The sequence below is a fragment of the Dromaius novaehollandiae genome, chromosome 4 (assembly GCF_036370855.1).
Source record: "Dromaius novaehollandiae isolate bDroNov1 chromosome 4, bDroNov1.hap1, whole genome shotgun sequence".
Lineage (NCBI taxonomy): Eukaryota > Metazoa > Chordata > Aves > Casuariiformes > Dromaiidae > Dromaius > Dromaius novaehollandiae.
Window position 1 is genome coordinate 11,806,378 of NC_088101.1, and position 18,806 is coordinate 11,825,183.

Here is an 18,806-nt window from a genome sequence, read left to right on the forward strand (position 1 = left end):
TTGCTTCTCCCCACCTGTTATTTTACTGTCTTCAGAGCTGCTCCGGTGCTTGGTTATGAGAGGGAAACATACAACTCAGCAATTTGTTAACTTTTCAGCATGAATTTGGAGTGATCACATTATTTTTGAGTGTCAAAGCCACAAGTTAGCTTTGCCCAGCAACTCCAGTGAATGCTGAGGCATCCCGTGTACATGGCACTCTGTGACATGCCTAACATGCTGCAAAGGAGGGGGAAATTCTGGATTAGGAAGTTAGATATTTGGCCTCAATTTGCCACTGCTACTTAGTGATAGTTTTTGTGCTGGAAGTAAGAACTGTGTGATATATTACAGAACTATATGAAGAATGATTTTTTTCATTGCATGTCTGGTGATTACTCCACCCTTCAGCCACTGGAATAATCTCTTTTCTCCCTGTTCCTGATTTATTTTATCCAAGGAAGTGGTGATTATATAGGTGAGGATGTTGTGTGGGTGAATGTTTCTAAAATGGAGTTGGAATAGGTGTTTGTCTTACTATTTCTTTGTAGAGTCTCTTCTTGGGGGCCTTGAAGACCTGAGTTCCCTCTACAGCAGTGTAGAGCAGCAACTGAATGAAACCCTGAGGCGACGCAGGCACGCGGGAGATGATGACTACAACATTGAGGTGCTACTAGGTGTGGATGACTCTGTCGTCCGATTCCACGGCAAAGAACACGTTCAAAACTACCTCCTCACCCTCATGAACATAGTGAGTATCTTCTGTAGTGCTGCACTGCTTGTTTTGAAATGTGGAAGGCTTTTCCAAACTCTTTCAGGAGTATCTAGGAGACCCATGCTTGATATAAATATGATAATTTATATGATAATTTTGTCTGCTGTTGGATTTAGTTCTTTCTTTGCAAGATGTTCCTGTAGTTGATCTTTTTCACTGTAGTCTTCTAGGACACCTTCTAGGGTAATTTGAGAATTTCCCATCTTTGACCCTCAGTGAAAACATAATCCTTTATACACCTCATGGAGTTGCACAAAATAATTCTTCTAGCACTTATGCTCACAGCTATGTTCTTGCAGATACATTCTCCTTAAGGCAAAGTCTGCTTAATTCTGTGAGACTGTATTCGTATGCAAAGATTTTTTACACAGTCCCAGAGGACATGAGCATTCCTCAAGGGCCTTTTAACAAGTCATGTGCTGTGTCTCGTTCTCCTTCCTTCATAAAATTCAGTTATACGTATCACACAACAAAGCTAAAAAGGGCAGGATTGGAGGTGTTGACAGTCCTGTTGATGTTTTTGGGCAGAACAAATTTGATTGAAAACAAAGGAGGGTCTCATTTTTCCTACATTCTGCATTGTAAAAATAAAAACAACCCTCCACCACAAAAAACTTCAAACCCAAAACCAAGAAAATACCAAGACAGCTGGATGATGGCAGATGTTCTCCCTTGCATGTAGGATAGAGTTGTCACCCCCAATATATGGGTTCAGTTGATAGATGCTGTGAGTGTCGTAAGCCTGGTGCAGACCTGAGATCTCTGTGTTGTAAGTGCGTTTGGCAGTCGTTACACATGATAGTGAGTAACCTGGCAGGCTCTTGGCTTTCACACTTTTGTCAAGTCCACTTTGTTAAGTCCTATGTTAGTTGAGTGTTATAAACAGAACAGTGATATCCAGCAAGCACTGTTGATCACAGTTGTTATCTCAAGGCAGCAGAGTATTGTCCCGGTTGGTATCCTTGTCTTTTGTCTCGTAGTCTGTGCTTGGCTCAACAAGAAGCTATAGTGAATATAAAGTGAATATTCCCTAATGCAACACTAGTTTTGTCTGCTCTCAGTTATAAGCAGTAGATAGCAAGATGCTTATTCTGTAAATGAAAATTTCTGAGGAACTGGCCTGGCAGAGTTGTCAGGAGTGTTCAGTGCTGCCGTGGGGGCACGTTATTTCTGTTCTTATTGCCCAAGCAGAGGAAAGTGGGAGAGTTGGGGAGGTGGCAGAATGCAGTTCTGCTCCATTTCTTCAGGTCTTGGGGACTGGAGTCTTGGTGTCCTATGAGATTCCCTTTTGGGAAGGTGTTCACTTGAGAGAGATTATTCTTGCAGGAGGACTTTGCAAACTTTTTATTAAAGCATTTTACTAGCAGGTCCTTGTCAAACACCTAAATACAGTATGATTTTTACAGTGTTAAAAGACTTGAAATTGGAATACTGTCAACTTGCATTTCCTTAAATTGGAATATGTCAGCAAATTACTATACTAGCCGTGCTGTTGCTTCTGCCAGTATTACTCATTTAAAAACTAGCGGTGAAAACTTGCAAGGTTATTATGGGGATTTTGAAGATCTTTTACCTTTAGTTTTCCTGTTGACTTGAATTCAGCAAAACTGTAGCAATTTGTACTTTTCCTCAGCCAAGTTGCTACCAGTTTCAATGGGGCTTTGCATGAATAAGGCCTAGATAAGGAACTCAGGATGTGATTCTCTTCCTACTATACTATTATAGAGAGAGGAAATATTTGAAAGACTGTGGGAAAAATGTAGATCTGGTATGTTTCTAATAATTCTTAACTTCTCTTGCAACACAGTTTTGAAGGAAAACCTGATTAAAGAATAAAGATGTGGACAAGTGCTCTGAGTACCAAACGACACTTTGTAATCCAGAAATATTCTAACCTTATTTAAGAGACAGTAAGCCTTCTAGTAATGTCTGTTCTTTAACTGGTGTGGCAATATCTCTATTTACCTAGAAACCTGAAAAGAACAGAGACTTACAGAACTTCTTAACCATTGTGTGTTATGGGGTTACCTAGTATTTTCTGGCTACATATACATCTAAGGCTGTAAAATCAATGACAGAATACTGTATTTAAAGATAGTCTTTAGTTGTGCTATCAGATTCCTTGGAGGTGCACAATACAAGAGAGCACAGTTCACGTTGTATATTAGAAGTCATGTACGCCAGCATTAAATGCTAAAATTGCACAAGCTAAAATGTTTTCTATTTTTTCCATCTTAGCAAAATGTAAAATTGTACATATGAAGTGAATATAAAGTAGATGTATAATTCCTTGCAGTATGTGGCCTTTTCTTAATACGTAGAAGTGTCAGACCCATATGGATATGCCTTAGTAGATGTGGGGGCTGTAAGGTTTTCCGGGGAAGAAAAAAATCATCCTAAGGACAGATTATAGGGTAATCGGCTTACAGTTAATGTTTTTGTGAATGAAAAAATGATTATGGACTTTTTTTATACTCATCTTTTTATTCCTGAAGTAATTTCAAAATGATTCCTTAGAGTTACAGATCATTTTTGTAGTATCTCTTTTCTCTGTCTCATCTCTGCCAGCCATCATTCTTGAGAATTCAATCCTTTCACTCTTGCAAAGTATCAGACCATTTTCCCTCATCACACAAGCCCAAATGCCTTAGTACATGTCAGTCCACTTCAGGAGAGGCAGCTGATGTGAATAACATGCATGGTGAATGTTGTTTCCTCACTCCTTATTTTATGGTTAATTCTACATATACTTGTGCTGATTAATTTTTCTTACATATTTGTTGCTATTAATGTCTTCCTTCAATCCAAAGAGTACTGTTTGGACAGTGACAGGCAGTGAGGCTACAGATGGTGCTGGCACATTAAAAGGTTAACTGAGGTTCACTCTTTCACTTAGTTGGTTTAAACCTGAATTATGGTGAGGGATGACATTGCTGTAAGAGGAGCAACAGGAGCAACCTCCTTGCACATAAGCAAGCTGGTAGAAAATGTGCTCCTGATGGGTTAGGGCAAGAGGTGAGGTCAGTGACGCTGTGAGGCGATGGGAGAGCTAGGTGGCAAGACTCAGCATTGTGTGCAAGAGTTCACGGGACAGCATTCTTGGCATTAGAGCTCATGCATAACACAGGTAACAGAAATGACAGAAGCGCTACATGCCAAACGATCCAGGTGTTCCTTCTCTCTCAAGTTTTGATCCTGGCTCATATCATAATGTGTCCTGTGCCGAGTGCTTTTGCACAGTTCCCGTTTAGTGCACACTGCGTAGTGACTGCATCACATGACTACACAAACATGCCAAAAATGACTTGAAGTATCTAGAGAAGGTCTCTGCTGTCTTTGCAAGCTTCCCAGTATGCTAAATTAAATCTTTGTAAGGAACTGTGCTGTGATATCCTACATTTGTGAAGGAACGCTATTGCTTAGGCATACAGGAGGTCCCTGAAGTACAAGGTCAGGATTGACGTGCACCCACAGTTATGGTCTCATTGTCATAAGACCCCAGCTGCCATTTAGATGTTTAGATCCAGGCCCATTTAAAAAAAATTCTGAGCACCTCAGAGCTTTTGTCTGTGACAATCCTGGCTCAGTTTGCCAAGTGCACTAAGCATGCTAAGCATCATTAAAAATCTGCCTCACCTACCCTGGCTCCCAAAATGAAGAACAGCAGTTTAAAGATCTAATCCGTAGCACGTGACAGTAAAAAAATCTCCTTTGTTCAAGTGGAAATCAACTGATAGGTTTTCCAGCATAACTCTATGTAGAATGATAGTCAGTGAGAAATATTCACTCATATATATATATATATATTTACTGTTGTATATAAATCTAGAATAAGAAACTCAAGACTTGCACGTTGTAACTGAAAAACAGAATTTAGTGTGCTAGGTTTACGGCCCAGGGCTTTGTTCAGCCTTATGCCTTTTCTACTGCTTCTGTAATTGCTAGTTTAAATGTTGTAGGTCACTGTGGTATTTCAATATGCTGGAGGAGCTGCACGCTAACAATAAGTGAAGAGATGCTGTCGAATCTTGGTTTGATGAAAAGGGGCCCTTGAGCACTGTCTGTGCATTTGGTTTTGGAGCCCAAAATTTTTAATCATAACTTCCTTCCCTCCTCTGGCTTGCGCACAGAAAGCCTTTGACAATGGTGTATTAAGAAGTTGGGCATGAAGATCTTTGAGAATAAACAGCCACTGAACCTGGACTGGTCCTTGGATCGCCTCTGAGACAGGAGTGAATCAACAGCAAGAATGTGGGGGCAATGCATGTATGTCTAGTAACAGTGTTTATCTTTGTTGTTAGCAGAAACTTCTTTTTTAGGCTTGAGGGAATTAGAGAGCACATGAGCAAGTCTCTGCTTGTTCCTAGAAGATCATCAGCTGCTGGGAGGGCAGGTGTTGCAGTTGGATGAACTGCTGACATCAGCAGACGTGGCTCAGTGCAGCTGAATTTGCCTGACACAGGGATGAACCTGGCTTTTGGGTTCATATTAGGTTTGGGTCCAATGGTGTAAAGATCCAGGAAGAACTGAACTTTGCATCTAAACTTGTATCTTTTACTATTCCTGAAAATGGGAGCTGAAGAGAAGAGAGAGAATTTGTGGTGTTGCTAACATTCATGGGGATTTTTGCAAGTCTGATGGTAACTTGCTGATACTAGTTTGCCTTCGAAGGCAGGGAAGGTAAGGGCAGTTTTGTCATACGTAATGCAGTAAGTGCAAGGTGGTGTTCCAGATTAACTGCCAGTGAGCCAATATATACACACATCATAGGCAAAGCTATTTTGCTCAAGTGCAAAAAGCAGTATAATCATACTTCTCTAACCCTGTGCCAAGACTGGTTATCCTGGGCACGGTGCCATGCTGACACAGCTATAGGGCTCAGTGCCAGAGCTGGCTCGCTGAGAACCAAACATTGCGTGACCCAGAGATGCTGTTGGGAGCTCCAGTGCTGGGGTTCGTCACCAAAAGGGCCCAAGGCCTGGAGGTTCAGTTTCAGCCAAAGAAATGCCTGAGATGTTTCCATATGGTTAACATGTACTCTTGGCTTAGTAAACAGACTGTGAATCCTACAGAATCATAGATGCATCTAAAACAGATATTAAGGGACAGAGCTGGAAGACAGAAGCCCAAGTGGGAGGCAAGCAACACTCCAAAGCAGTAAAACCTAGTGTGGTCCCTAGCTTTTAGGCAGACCTTTGCCATTATCTTGCAGCATGAACTGCAGAAGTCACTTACAGCTTGCTTTCCTGGAAGGCTGATGTCATTCGCCTGGAGTTATTTATGGTCACTCTGGGACCTTCTGGTGACAGAACTCATGTTTTCCTTATCTCACCTTTACCAGGAGCGTATGAGGAGTAGTAGCCTCCATCTCCCAAATCCTGCCATAGCACAAGCACCACTCCTAATCCTCAGCGGGGTACCCTATGGAGAACCTGGGGAAGTACAGCAGACAAGAAGGTAGTGTTAAAAACTAGCAGAGGAGTGGGAGACAGGGAAAGGGGGGCAGGATCCCTATGGACAGGGATTTATAGGACTTCGCTCACTTTTCTTTTGTGTTATGCTGTCTCTGGTAATGCTTCTTTCCTCTCCTCCACACCATGCAAGAGAAACCTGTAACAAAAAGAGAGGGATTTTAAAGACATTCATAGAGTTTAGAGGGAGTTTATTTTGTAAGTAATAAAATGCAGAACAGTGAAACACTCAAACTGATCACTTTCAGCAAGACCTAACAAGTACAGTTTCTTAAGCAACCACTTAGAAAAGCTTGAGGTTTTCAGTACTATTTTGTTAGATCTGAAATTGAATGTCTCTTGTATTAGGCAATCATTTGTTACTCCCTTGGATGGTTACTTAAGACTGAAGTTTCCCTGGATTAAAGTAATTGGGACGAGAAAGATATGCACATAGGGCACCAAGTTATAGTGAGGGATTCTAAGCAGGTTTGGACTTGTCAGTATTTATATCTTGGGTTTTTTTGTTTTCTTTTTTTCTTGACCATAAACCAGAATTATCTAGTAGGGTGGAACTTCTGTGCATCATTCATCCTAGAATTGCAAGTTACTTTGGACAAAATTCCACCTTTGGTGATCACTGTCCACTCAGTGTTGCAGCTTTGTGGATATCACTTTTTTTTCCTAAATCACCATTTTAGGTTGTTGTCTATTAGCAGTGTTAATTTAGCACAGAAAAAAGTCCACATTTAATTTTAATTCCAGCGCAAATATTGTTTCAAGGAGGTTAATATCAGGACTGCTCAGTGTTGAAGCTGATGAGAGTTTTATGATTGACTTCAATAGGAACAGATAGCACCCAGTTAAAAATCCTTCCATAGGTCTCCATGCATATATCTTACCTGTAGTTCTTTATCTGTCTGTTGCTTGATCTTACTTAACATTTTCACAGCAGAGATAGGACAACCATGAATTTAAGTGGCTTTTTCATTCACTCTTCCTCTGTCTAGAAGTGCATAGCAAGGGCTAAACACATTAATCAATTATCCATTGACATTTTCTAGTCTCTAACCCTATCACTTGCTTGCCTGATTGTTACCTCCTCAGATAGAAAAGTCAGATCAGCACTTGTTCTTTTCTGTGCAGTTCCATATAGAACTGGGAGCTAGTGCTGCTATCCGAGTATGGCATGCGTAAGGCAGACAGGTCATCTGCAACATTTTCCATGCACTTCTGCTGGGCTGTTCTTGCTAATTCAGAAATGCCAGTTCCAGATTTTCCCTGAGCAGTGACTTATGGTTGTGCTAAACTGCACAAGTAATTTGTGTTACTGACGAATGTGAAATAGGAGCTAATATGGCTTTGGCAAACATGGAAGCAAGTTAACATTTGAACCCAGATAGTCTGAGATGAAAAGTTACTATTCCTGTGAGTAACAAAATATGTTTAATACATTACTTGCAGAGATTTTTTTTTTTACCACATGCCTCATGAAGTATCAACATGAATGTGATTTTTGAGAAATTAAGTTTGTCTTTTGGTTCTGTTACCAGATGAGGATTTTTGAAATAATCAGTCATTAAGTTTCCTTTTCAGAAGTTGCTGTCTCCTCTGTGCCTTAATTCCATTTGTTGGCCAGCCACTATTTTGGAGGAATTATGAAATAGGAGGTATTGTAAGGAGTGTCTTTATGCTGTTTCTTTGCTTATACCAAAAAATCAAAGGCATACATTCTTGGCAGGAGACAAACTCCAGACAATAATCTCTTGTATTGTTTTTCCTCTCTGTAATAAATCTTCATTAAATATGATTTCTGAATATTTGCATTTTAGTTTTAAAAACAAACATTTAACTTTGTAAACAGCTGTGCTGATTTACTCTTCAAAAAATACTTCCAGAGTTTCATGTTTTCTGAAATACCGATGGCTCCATCTACTGGGAATGTGTGTCAATACAGAGTCTGAGCAAGCTAAAACAACCCCCTTGGCAGAGAAGCTGTAGGTCAGCGGCAATTAAGGTTGTTGCCTTTTTTGATGTAGTGGTATTTTGTAACACCCTAGTCATTGCTGTCAAGATTTTAACAGTGTAATGTTTAACCTTGTTACAAGGAGTTTTAAACAACATGTAGGTAAAACAAGAAATGCAAAGTAAATGCAAGAATAGGTGATAGACGTAGATGAGGGATAGGTGATAGACATAGATGAGCATAGAGCTTTTAAAAATTCTTCAACAGAAGTGTGAATAAGGACACTAGAAAAGCCTAGGTCAACAACTGTTCCTGCCAGTTCTGTTGCCTATGCACAGTGACTTTCCAGGAGGCTTGTTCGTATTGCAGAGCAAAACACATGTGAGTGCTACAGAGCCTCAACACCTAAGAAAAATCTCGCAGCAGGCAGCAGGAGTCTCACTGCCAGCTTGACTGGGCTGTGGGGTGGGTGTTGACTTTGAAGAGAAGGATGCTTGTGTTCCCTGACTTGAAACTTTTGAACTGTCATAGCCCAATCTGGCTTTCTGTGGGAGACGGGGGTACTTGAGTGGCACATTTCAGGAGATCTCTGCTTTAATTCCTTGCATTTCCACACCCCAGAGAGCACTGGGGGATGTTATTTACAGACAGATAGGCTGTTCTGTAGGCAGTGACTTTTCCCTATGAGTTTGAGAGTCATCACTCTTGACTGCCATTCAGCAGGTGGGTTATGCTGTGGAGCTGAATGGCTTGGCTTTCAGAGCAGACCAGCCCCAGGCCCTCACCCTCTGTCACAGGACCAAAAGGGAGCCATTTCTGCTTCTAAGCCCCACTTCTCCCAATCTCCCAACCCTGAATGTTAATATTTGACTTCATCAGGCTTATAATTTACCTCATTGTCTGCCATGATTCCTTGCTGGCAGCTGTTTCTATAGGATCCAGTCACACTCACTTCTCCCATGTATCAGTTAGTTTATGTCGCTCTTGATCTAATTTTACCCTCAGCCTGTGGTTAAGAGTAATGGCACATGCCAGTGTCACCAAAAGAGCTGAATTTGCTCCTTGCTATTTACTCTAGTCATTCATACCTGTGGGTGGTCAGGAGAGGATTATTTTTCAAAGCTCTTTCATTTCCAGTGATGTGAGCGGTAAGGCAGATGATGGCATTAATCATTAAATTCTTAATTGCTCAACTCTCCTTCATTGCAGCATACTAATTAATAAACTGCACTTCTGTGCAAAGGCATCAGAGGCTAAGAGTATTCAGGAAACATATGCAGTTTTATCAAGGCACAAACAGAAAGTCATTGAGGCTAGGTGGTCTCCCAGAATCCAGGCGCTCAGACAAGAAGCGTCAAATGAAGTATGTGGTTTAAGCAGAGAGGAGCTGGCTGTGGGTGAGCACAGGTAGGAAAACGTCAGTGAAGAAACTTCTGTAAACTTCAGTCTGCCTGGTTTTTCTTAAATGCAGAAAGAAAATTTTGTTGAAATAGCTCAGTAATTTAGAAAAGCAATCAAAGATGTCTTAGAGTCCAAGAAAAGGAAATTAAGAGCTGGTAATCAAGGTAATAGTGTTCTCAGATAGCGCTGGTAGGCCTGGGAGCTTGTCACGGGGAGACGATGGTGACGGCTGAGGCTTTGCTGAGTGAGCAGTTTAGGCACCCTGTTGTTTGGGACCTCAGCCCTTGTCAGGGCTGCAGGTTACCCTGCGGATTCACCGGCAGCCCCTACGTGGGCACCACCCCCTGGGGGTAGGGTTGGCAGGCTGGGGGGCAGCCCTGGTGGGGAATTGCATGGTGCCTGCCACTGACAGCACAAAATGAACCTTGCATCTGCAGCTTGCTGCCTGTCCCAAATTTGACAGGCCAGCTACCGAGAGGTCATGCTGCGAGAAGTGCTCAGTGGAACCATCCAGCATAATTTGGGACTGCGTACTTGACTGTGGGGACAGGAAGCAGCGATTTCTTTGACAGGTGAGAGTCCAGCCACTTTCTTTTAGGGAGCAGGGTCTGGCTGGAGGGTGCCTTTGATTTCCTAGCTGTAGTTTTACGAGTACATCAGTTTGAATGTATGGGTTTACTGATGACATTCATGCTGTGTAAATATGGGTGAGTCTCCACATAAACACTGAAGTCCCTTGGTTAGCAGTTATCTCCCTCTCTCAGCGCTCCCCACTGCAGCCTAAGGGTTCATTGCCAGCTGTACATTTATTTTGTCTGTCTGAATAATTATTTAACCATTCAGTAAACAGATATTTTCCCGCTTTGTCTGTGGAGTCTCCCAGTTGTCATCACTGTCCAGTGAGAGTGCTGACTTGTGTCTGTCTTCTGTATATTGCTATTGAATTCAAGCTAACCACTTTTTCCTTTCAAATACTATAACAGAGGCTGTGTGGCCAGTTGAACATCTGTGAACTGTTTCCCAAGTTCACATCAGACAAATCAAGCTTACTGGGGCATGATTTATATATGCATTTTGTACTTCTACCAGTATCTTAGGAATGTAATCTATTTTGCCAGTATAACCACAGTGTAGATGCAATTCCAGCAGTACAAAAGTACTGCAATCTCCACTGGCAGCTTTCAGCACTTATTTTGATATGTGGCCTTCCAGTGAGGTTACAGATTTCCAAAATTTCCTGTTTCTAGGTCACTCGCTAGCATATGCCAAGTTGCTCCTGGACATCCTATAGTGGAGCCCTCCAAGCAGTCCAGAAAGCGTAGAGTGAACTGTGGTATTGTGGAGAAATGTAAGACTTGAATCTTTAGGTAATCTCAGGATTCTTTTTGTCTCTATGAAAGTCACTCCTGGGAAGCTTGTTGTTTCTTGGTATGAAGGAAATTGCAAACACTTTTCTGACACAGACCTGTTCTGGGAGCAGTACTACTGCATTACCGGGGAGAGAACATGAGAGATGAATAATTGAACTTTGGGATAATTGCTTCACAAGGCGGGCAGAGTGAGTTATGTCCTAATCCCTGGTTGAACTATCCTGCTGGCAGTCTGTTCTCAGTTGGTCCTAAAAGGGCTTGCATTTTTTAAAAACATGGACTAAAATCGTTGTGCCAGGTCCCACAGTCTGGACAACTTGGAATGACCTTTTTCCCTCAGGGGAAAGGGGAAGTTCTGTTTAGCCTGACTGAAAAAAAATAACCTCTAAATCCTGTCCAAATATTACCAGCCTCCCTCTGAACACTGGTATTTATTTTGCACCAATTACCCATAATACAATATTTATTTTGTTTTGAGGGGGATGAGTAACTTCATTGATGATCTGCAGATATTTTAGCCCTCTAATTTATACACTGATGGGAGGACATTTCTCACCTTTCCAGACACAAGGAAGGTCCTCAAGAGAACAATTTTGACCCATTTGCATAATTTTGGTTTTTTAGCTTCATGTCCACAAATATTCTTTTTAGAGTTACGTGGTGATTTTTGTACTAATTTATCTTTAAAAATTAGTCGCTTCTAAAAAAAACCTCCAAAAACCACCATGAAAAATTTCAGTTGTTCAGTGAGCAGAGGATCTCTCTCATGTTACCTCTGGATTTCTGCCTTGTGGTCAGGCTTTCTGACAAGAGATAAGCTTCTCTTTTGCCAAGAGTGTTCACAAGCACAACACCTGTGTGCGGGTTTTCTGAGGTGGGATAAAAGACATGCAGTCTTTGCCTCCATAGAAGCAGCAATAAGATTGCTATTTCCAATCAGCTGCTTATTTTTGCAAAACTTGTAGATACATAATTTTTTTGAAATCTTTATTGCTTTGCAGGTTTTGCTGGAAAGTGGTGAACAGGGCCAAAATTTTGGGGGGCATAGGAACTTACAGAGAATGATCATCTAACCTTTACTTCCTTTGAAAACCAGACAAAAAACACTTAAATTATAATTTTGCCTTAGGTGCATTCGTACAGATCTCACTGGAGACCTCTGCTGACCTAATTTGTTGCAAAGCCATGGACTGTGTTATAGGGGTCCATGTGGGCTTTGAAGCTTGCACTTTCCTGTATGTTTTTCGGAGCCCTTAAGAACTAGAGTTTTGAGGTCTCATGAGGTTGTCATATGGATGGGTGTTTTCTCAGGGTAACAGTTGTTTTTAGCATAGTAAGTCTTTCCAGATGATGTAAATGTTACACGCTTTGATGCAGATAATGAATTTTTGAATGGAATGCACTGACTTACAGAAATCAAGTATATTTTGAGATGTTATTACTCTGTGAGGTACACTATAGAGTTTATGTCTCTGGCAATGCTGTTGACTTTAAAACTTTCAGATGGAATTTCTAAGGCTTTTCTGGGATTTGGAAACACTTTGCTCATTAATTTTAAGATTAATTTAGAGTCAAGAGTATTATTCCAATCTTTAAAGCTAAACACATGCCCACATGCATGCAGAAATGGAGCCTCATTGTTCGTGTCATTGTCTAAATATTCTGCTTTCCCAATCTAGAGCATCAGAATGCAAAAATGGCTTTAAGTCAAATCCTCAAGTATTTTCCAAAGACAAACCTATGCTGAAGTTAATGGCACATTTGTTTTGAGTGAGAGCTACTGGCAGTAGAATCTATTACAAAATGACCAAAAACATGCTAGCTCTCTCCCCACTAAAATACTCATCCCACATGTTTAAATTGACTGAAGTGAGACAAATGGTTGATGAAGCAAATAGGAACAGGATCTGGAATTCATCCACAGTTTGAGTGGCCAGATGGCATAGCAGAGGTGGCTATGTGGGCTGGATAGTGATAGTTTTATCTGTTGTTAATGCGAATTCTATCTGCTGTTAAATCCTTCAGTGAACCTGAACATGCTGCTATAACCTTGCTTCCAGGCATGGCCTCATTTCCCTCATTCTGTTTGTTGTGTGAATGAAATTAAGCATTCAGATAAGTATTTGCAGAGTTTGAACTTGAAGTCTTTTTTTCCAAACAACTTTTCTATGCGCCCTGATCCAAAGGCCATTAAAGTTGAGAGCAGTCTTGACATGAGCTTCAGTAAGTTCTCTGTGAGGGAGTATTTGACAACGGGAAGTGCAGTATACATTTCTCACTGCATGGAAATAATTTGAGACTTGAATACTCCTTTGAAAAGACCGTAGTGGTGTAAGCACTCGAAATAATGTATACACGTCCTTGGAAGTTCCCTTTGTATTATCACTGATTTTTATTTTTCTTTACTTTTCCCTTTTATTTTCCTACCCCCTTTCTTAGGTGAATGAAATTTACCATGATGAATCCCTGGGTGTTCACATAAATGTCGTATTGGTCCGAATGATCATGTTAGGGTATGCAAAGGTAAGCACGCCTCGGACAGTTTCCCTGTTCATCATCTTTGTAATTACTTTTTATGTGACTCATAGGAATGGCTGTGGAGAGAAGTCTACTGCAGGGCTAGTTCCAGAGAACTGCTTTCCCTGCTTGGCATGTTGTCAGTGTGCTTGTGCCCTCTTTCCTGAGGCTGCCCATGAGTGTGCCTTTTGTGGTGGAGGTGCAAGACTGGCTGCAGAGTCATTTCACACCTCATTCATTATACAGAACCTGAAAAGACTGCAGCAACCTAATTTTTCTGTCATATTGGATGGATTCAGCCCAGTGGAAAGCTGCTGTTGCACTACATCCTCTTCTTATGTCTCCAAGTCTCCATGTTTAAACACCAAGTCACAGTGACTGGTGCTGTGAGAGAAGCGGTAGCTGTGCCTGTGAGGGCTCTTATGTCAAGAGAGAGCAGTCGTTAGCACTGACCCCCTCTTGCTGATGCTGTTGGGGGACTGATTGAGAGGTGTGGGGGGGGACACCTTGCAGCCACACTCCTAGCAGAGCTCAGCCAGGCCAGGCCTGCAGCCTGAATTCTTCTCATCGTGAGTCCTCAGGGAATGAAATCAGTTTAGTAGACGTGATTGTCTTGATTGACAAGCAACTTGCTGGTGCACCCCCTCCAAGCAGTCTGCTAGGGTAGCTATCTCCTTTTCTCATTGTTGTGTACACCCCTTCTCCTGAATCATAGTACGCTCCTTCACTATTTGCCCTGGATAGTACTTGCAATGCTACCTTGATTTCCCTGCTAAAATGCACTAAGAGAGTTTTGAAATAAACCCTTGTTAAATTGTTTAGGATGAGAGGAAAACTCTAATGCTGTTTATGGCTTGATAAAGATCATGTGCCTCCCATTTAACTCTCACATTAAATTTGGTAAGTGAAAAGCCCAACTTGATTTTTCTGCTATAATTAAATTTGGTTACTTTGAACATATTGAGCTTGTAGGCACACACTGTAGCAAAAATCTCACAGATTCACATGGTTCATCTGTGTTAATCAGTATAGATTTACTGGAGTTACAGTGCTTTGCAGCAGCTGAGACGTTGTCCTGTTTGTTTGTATCATTCACTCCCTCAACAGAGACCGTATGTGTTGCCACACTGTCATTTATCTCAACTGAATCATGTTGTTTTCCAGCAGTCAAGAATGTAAACAAGTCCCAGCAAAGGGAATAAAAATGTCCTTATTTAACCCTTCCATCATTTTGTGTGTTTCTCCTGCACATTACAGGCTTTATACAAAAAGGCCATTATTTCCATAGATGATGTGAATACTCATGATAAAGTCTTCAAAAAAATCCCTAAGATGCACAATGACACATACATGGTCACTGTTACATATCCACAGTGTGGGTATAAATTGCCAGCACTCTGGTCTGGCAGCTCTTGTACACCTGGAGATCAAGGACAATTAGGCCGAGAGGAATATCAGAATATAACCTGTTACAGATTGGGTCATGACAAGCTGTACTCATTTACTTTTCTAATAGGAAAGAGGGCTAGCGTGACTTAGAGTGATAGGGAGCGGGGAACAGAGAAATAGAGACCTGATGGGTGCTCCAAGAAGAACAAAACTTGTCTAAGTTTCTTACCTTCAGGAGCTCCTGGGTCTAACATGTTGCTCTTTCAGTCCATTAGCTTGATTGAAAGGGGGAATCCCTCAAGAAGCCTGGAGAATGTCTGCCGCTGGGCGTATCAGCAGCAGAAGTCAGATCCGAATCACTCTGAACACCACGATCACGCCATCTTCTTAACCAGGCAAGATTTTGGGCCCGCTGGTATGCAAGGTAATGCAGCTAACCTGTAGCAGAAGTATCTGGTCTTGGGGTGTTTTGGCTAGTGCTTGACAGAAAAGAAAAAAATTAGAAAATTGCATTGATATATGATCCTGAGGCAACAAGGAATATAGGCCATGATTCAGCAAATACTTAAGGAAGTGCTTAGTTTTAAAGGTATGCTGAAACCTATCCCTGTTCAGAAAAGCATATGCACTCACAATAACTTCCAATCACCCAGTTTCCTGTCCTGGCTTTAGAAAAGTCACACATGGACAGTCATCACAGCCTGAGTAGGTACTCATTACTCTGTTGTGGAGAAAAACTACTTTCTTTCATTCATTTTATATACGGAAAAAAAAAAAAAAAAAGCAATGAGTGTCCTTGCCATTTAAGTCTGATTGCAACAAATAAAGTTTTTGACCTGAGAGGTCTGAGTAAATAGTAATTTGCTTTCTTCAGATACCAGGTGTTTGTGCGTATGTTGGGGCAGGGGGCACTAGGAACTCTCAATGCACTTTGCATTTTATTTAGCTTTTATTTTACACCATCATTCTCTGTAGATTTCTTTTTATAAACATTCTGCCAGCTAGTTAGATACATGTTTATTACTCAGAGAACTAAGGAAAATGGGAGGTAAATTCATGAAGTAGCATATAGATTTTGATTTATGTCACTGCTAATAAATAGCCTGGGTAAGAGTCCTGAAATTGTGCTGCTCTGTGCAGCATTACAATAAATTGGTGGTTTGTTTTTTTTATTTTCTTGGTTCTCATGTAGTTACACTGCAGAATGCCCTTCCTGTAATGATTTATCTGGACCAAACAATCACTTCATCTGTGTGCTGTCGTCAGTGGTAGAACTGGCTGAAGAGCTAGCGTGGGGATTCCTCTTAAATGAGACACTGTGGTTCTGTGTGCTTCTTGCTTCCATTCCCAGGTGGAAAAGATCAACCAGAAAATTGAGTAATTTCTGATGCAAAGCCGTCCTACTAATGTAATGGCCTCCACTGCAATAAATCTAATATTAGTCTTTCAGAAATCCCCTCTGTCTTCTACACTTCATTCTCCCGCAGACACACCAACAGTGCTGCTCCCTCTCTAAATGTTGCCTGTGTCAGTCCTTAGAGAGAGCCTCATAATAAAACCCTGGAGCTTCCCTTGCCACTTCAGTCATCTGTCCAGCTGCAGCGCTGTGGCTGGGTCTGCGGCTCGATTCTGCCAGCCACTGTGGTCTCTTCTAGCGCTATACCCATCCTCTGTGCCTTTGACTCAAATCCTGCAACTTGTCTGTGAAGAAGGCAGCCCTGTTCATTACTCAGTCTTGGAAAAGCAGCATAATACATGTAATTTAACATGATGGCAGTAGTACATTCAGCTGTAATGTCCAGAGTTTACAAATCTTCTCTTAGGACTTGGTAAGAATGACCTGTTCTCAGTTAGACATGCCCTTTAGTAAGGTATTTAGTAAGAAAGCTTTTGTGCTTATCCCTCCATCCTCCCTTCATCTTTCATTGAGGTAAGAGAGCCAAGCCTTTCTTCAGGTCTGGACTGGCATGCCTGAAGTGAAACTGGTAAAGATGAGGTGTAAGACAGACTTTCCTGTCTTCAGAAAGATTTCAGCTTTTACTGAGGAAAAGACATGCAATGTGTACCAGACTATATATAGATGAAGGTATTAATATGAACACAAGGAAAAAAAAAACCCTATAGCTCTACCTTTTAATTGAACATAAATGTCATTTTGTGTATTTCTGGTGAAAAATGTGTAAGGGCCAGAAATAATACAGATGTCTGGAGAATCAAACCCAGTTTGTCAGAGCCATTTAATCTATTTGACAGTAATTGTAATGAGATAGAGAAAATTGACCATCAAGGCAAAAGAATCCTGAGTTCTTCTCATGTAGGAAATCTTATTGGGCTTGAAACAAATCTAATGGGGAAAAAAACAGACCTGATTTCTCTCAACAGGGTATGCTCCTGTCACTGGCATGTGTCACCCAGTCCGAAGCTGTACACTCAACCATGAGGATGGGTTTTCATCAGCTTTTGTTGTTGCTCATGAAACTGGCCATGTGTAAGTCTAACTTCAGTCTAAATTAGATTAGCAGCAAAATATGGTGCTGCGTCTCCTGTTTGCATAAATCAGTTTAATTTTCATGTATATATGACAGATGTCCTATTTATATTTCCATCTCCTTGCAATGCATCAGTGCTTTAAGCAATGAAGAAGTAAGTTGGGGAAGAAAGAAAGGGGAAGAAAGAGGGAATTTGCTTTTTGTATGGTGGGGGTGAGAAGGAGGTCATTAAGTAAGAAACCTGGAAGGCCCGGGTGTGGTGTCTTAATTCACTGCATTCAGTGGAGACAGTAGCTTGCCAAGCATCATTAACTTCTTTCTTACTTTTCATTGACTGAAAGTGAAAATTTGTTAGATTTGGCACTTCTTAGAGAATGAGAAAGTGTTAGGTTGGGAATAGCTGATTAAGCAAAGATCTCCATTAGCTGCCTGGATGAATTAATATCAAGCACTGACCTGATTTTTTTTTCTTTAAACAGTACAAGCTACTTGTTCATTTGTACACCTCAGTGAATTTCTCTGCCACTGTCAAAGTAACACAGGAGAAAATTAGCCAAGTTTGAGATGACCAAGTCACTTGCATGTTAAGCTCTACCAGATGCACACTTGCAGGTGTAACATGTTAACCATGTCAGCTCTATGAGTAAATAGATGTTTTTGATAAATGAGTGTACAAACATGAACAATTCAATGTCTGAACAAACTGCTCTCTGATTAACAGAGTTGGGGTTTTTTTCCTTTATCCAAAGCATGAGCAGAAATCATCATCTAGTTACCTCATTCCTGGTATTAACAAATAAAATGAAGTATAAATGCAAGAGTATTCAGAGAGTCCTTGGTGTTCTGACATCAAAGGAGATATCTATTTGAAATGGTGATATCTCTGAAATGAAGAAAATTCATTTTGAATGATTACATGTCTGTAAGAGACTGTTTTCTTCACAGCTCTTTTAGCAGTTAAAGAGCAAAAATTGCCCAAGCTTTGATACTGCCTTTTTTTTTTTTTCCAGGTTGGGAATGGAGCATGATGGGCAAGGGAACAGATGTGGTGATGAGACAGCAATGGGGAGTGTTATGGCTCCCTTGGTGCAGGCTGCCTTTCATCGTTACCACTGGTCCAGGTGCAGCGGCCAAGAACTCAAAAGATACATACAGTAAGGACCTGTCAGCACTCAGCAGTAGTTTTTTTACTAAAAGAAACAGAAGTCTTTGTTGTTAGCTGGGATCTGGGGCCAGTGGGCTGCCCTGTTAGACAGCGAAGAGAAGAGGAGAGGCAATCCCAGCATGAAGGAGCAGACACAAGTGTCATAAACCTGACCTTTGTCTGTGGAAGCCCCTTTTTATAAACACAGTGGTACGGGAGCCTCAGAGATACTGAGAAATAGGATGCTCCAGTGTGGCCTGCTCTCTGCTTTCAAATAAGGATTCAGTCTTCAAAGGCATTCCAGTAGGCTTATCTGTGCTTCAGTG

General features: G+C 41.1%; 1 protein-coding gene across 6 annotated transcripts in view; it reads left to right on the forward strand.

Moving 5' to 3' along the window:
- Positions 1–18,806, forward strand: part of ADAMTS3 (ADAM metallopeptidase with thrombospondin type 1 motif 3) — a 186,020-nt gene that overhangs the window by 144,084 nt on the left and 23,130 nt on the right. For all 6 annotated transcript variants that reach the window (XM_064510417.1, XM_064510418.1, XM_064510419.1 and 3 more), the window contains 5 exons: positions 531–730; positions 13,381–13,464; positions 15,115–15,271; positions 17,230–17,335; positions 18,347–18,490. In XM_064510417.1, the coding sequence (XP_064366487.1) occupies positions 531–730; positions 13,381–13,464; positions 15,115–15,271; positions 17,230–17,335; positions 18,347–18,490 (691 nt within the window). The remainder of the gene's footprint in view (positions 1–530; positions 731–13,380; positions 13,465–15,114; positions 15,272–17,229; positions 17,336–18,346; positions 18,491–18,806) is intronic.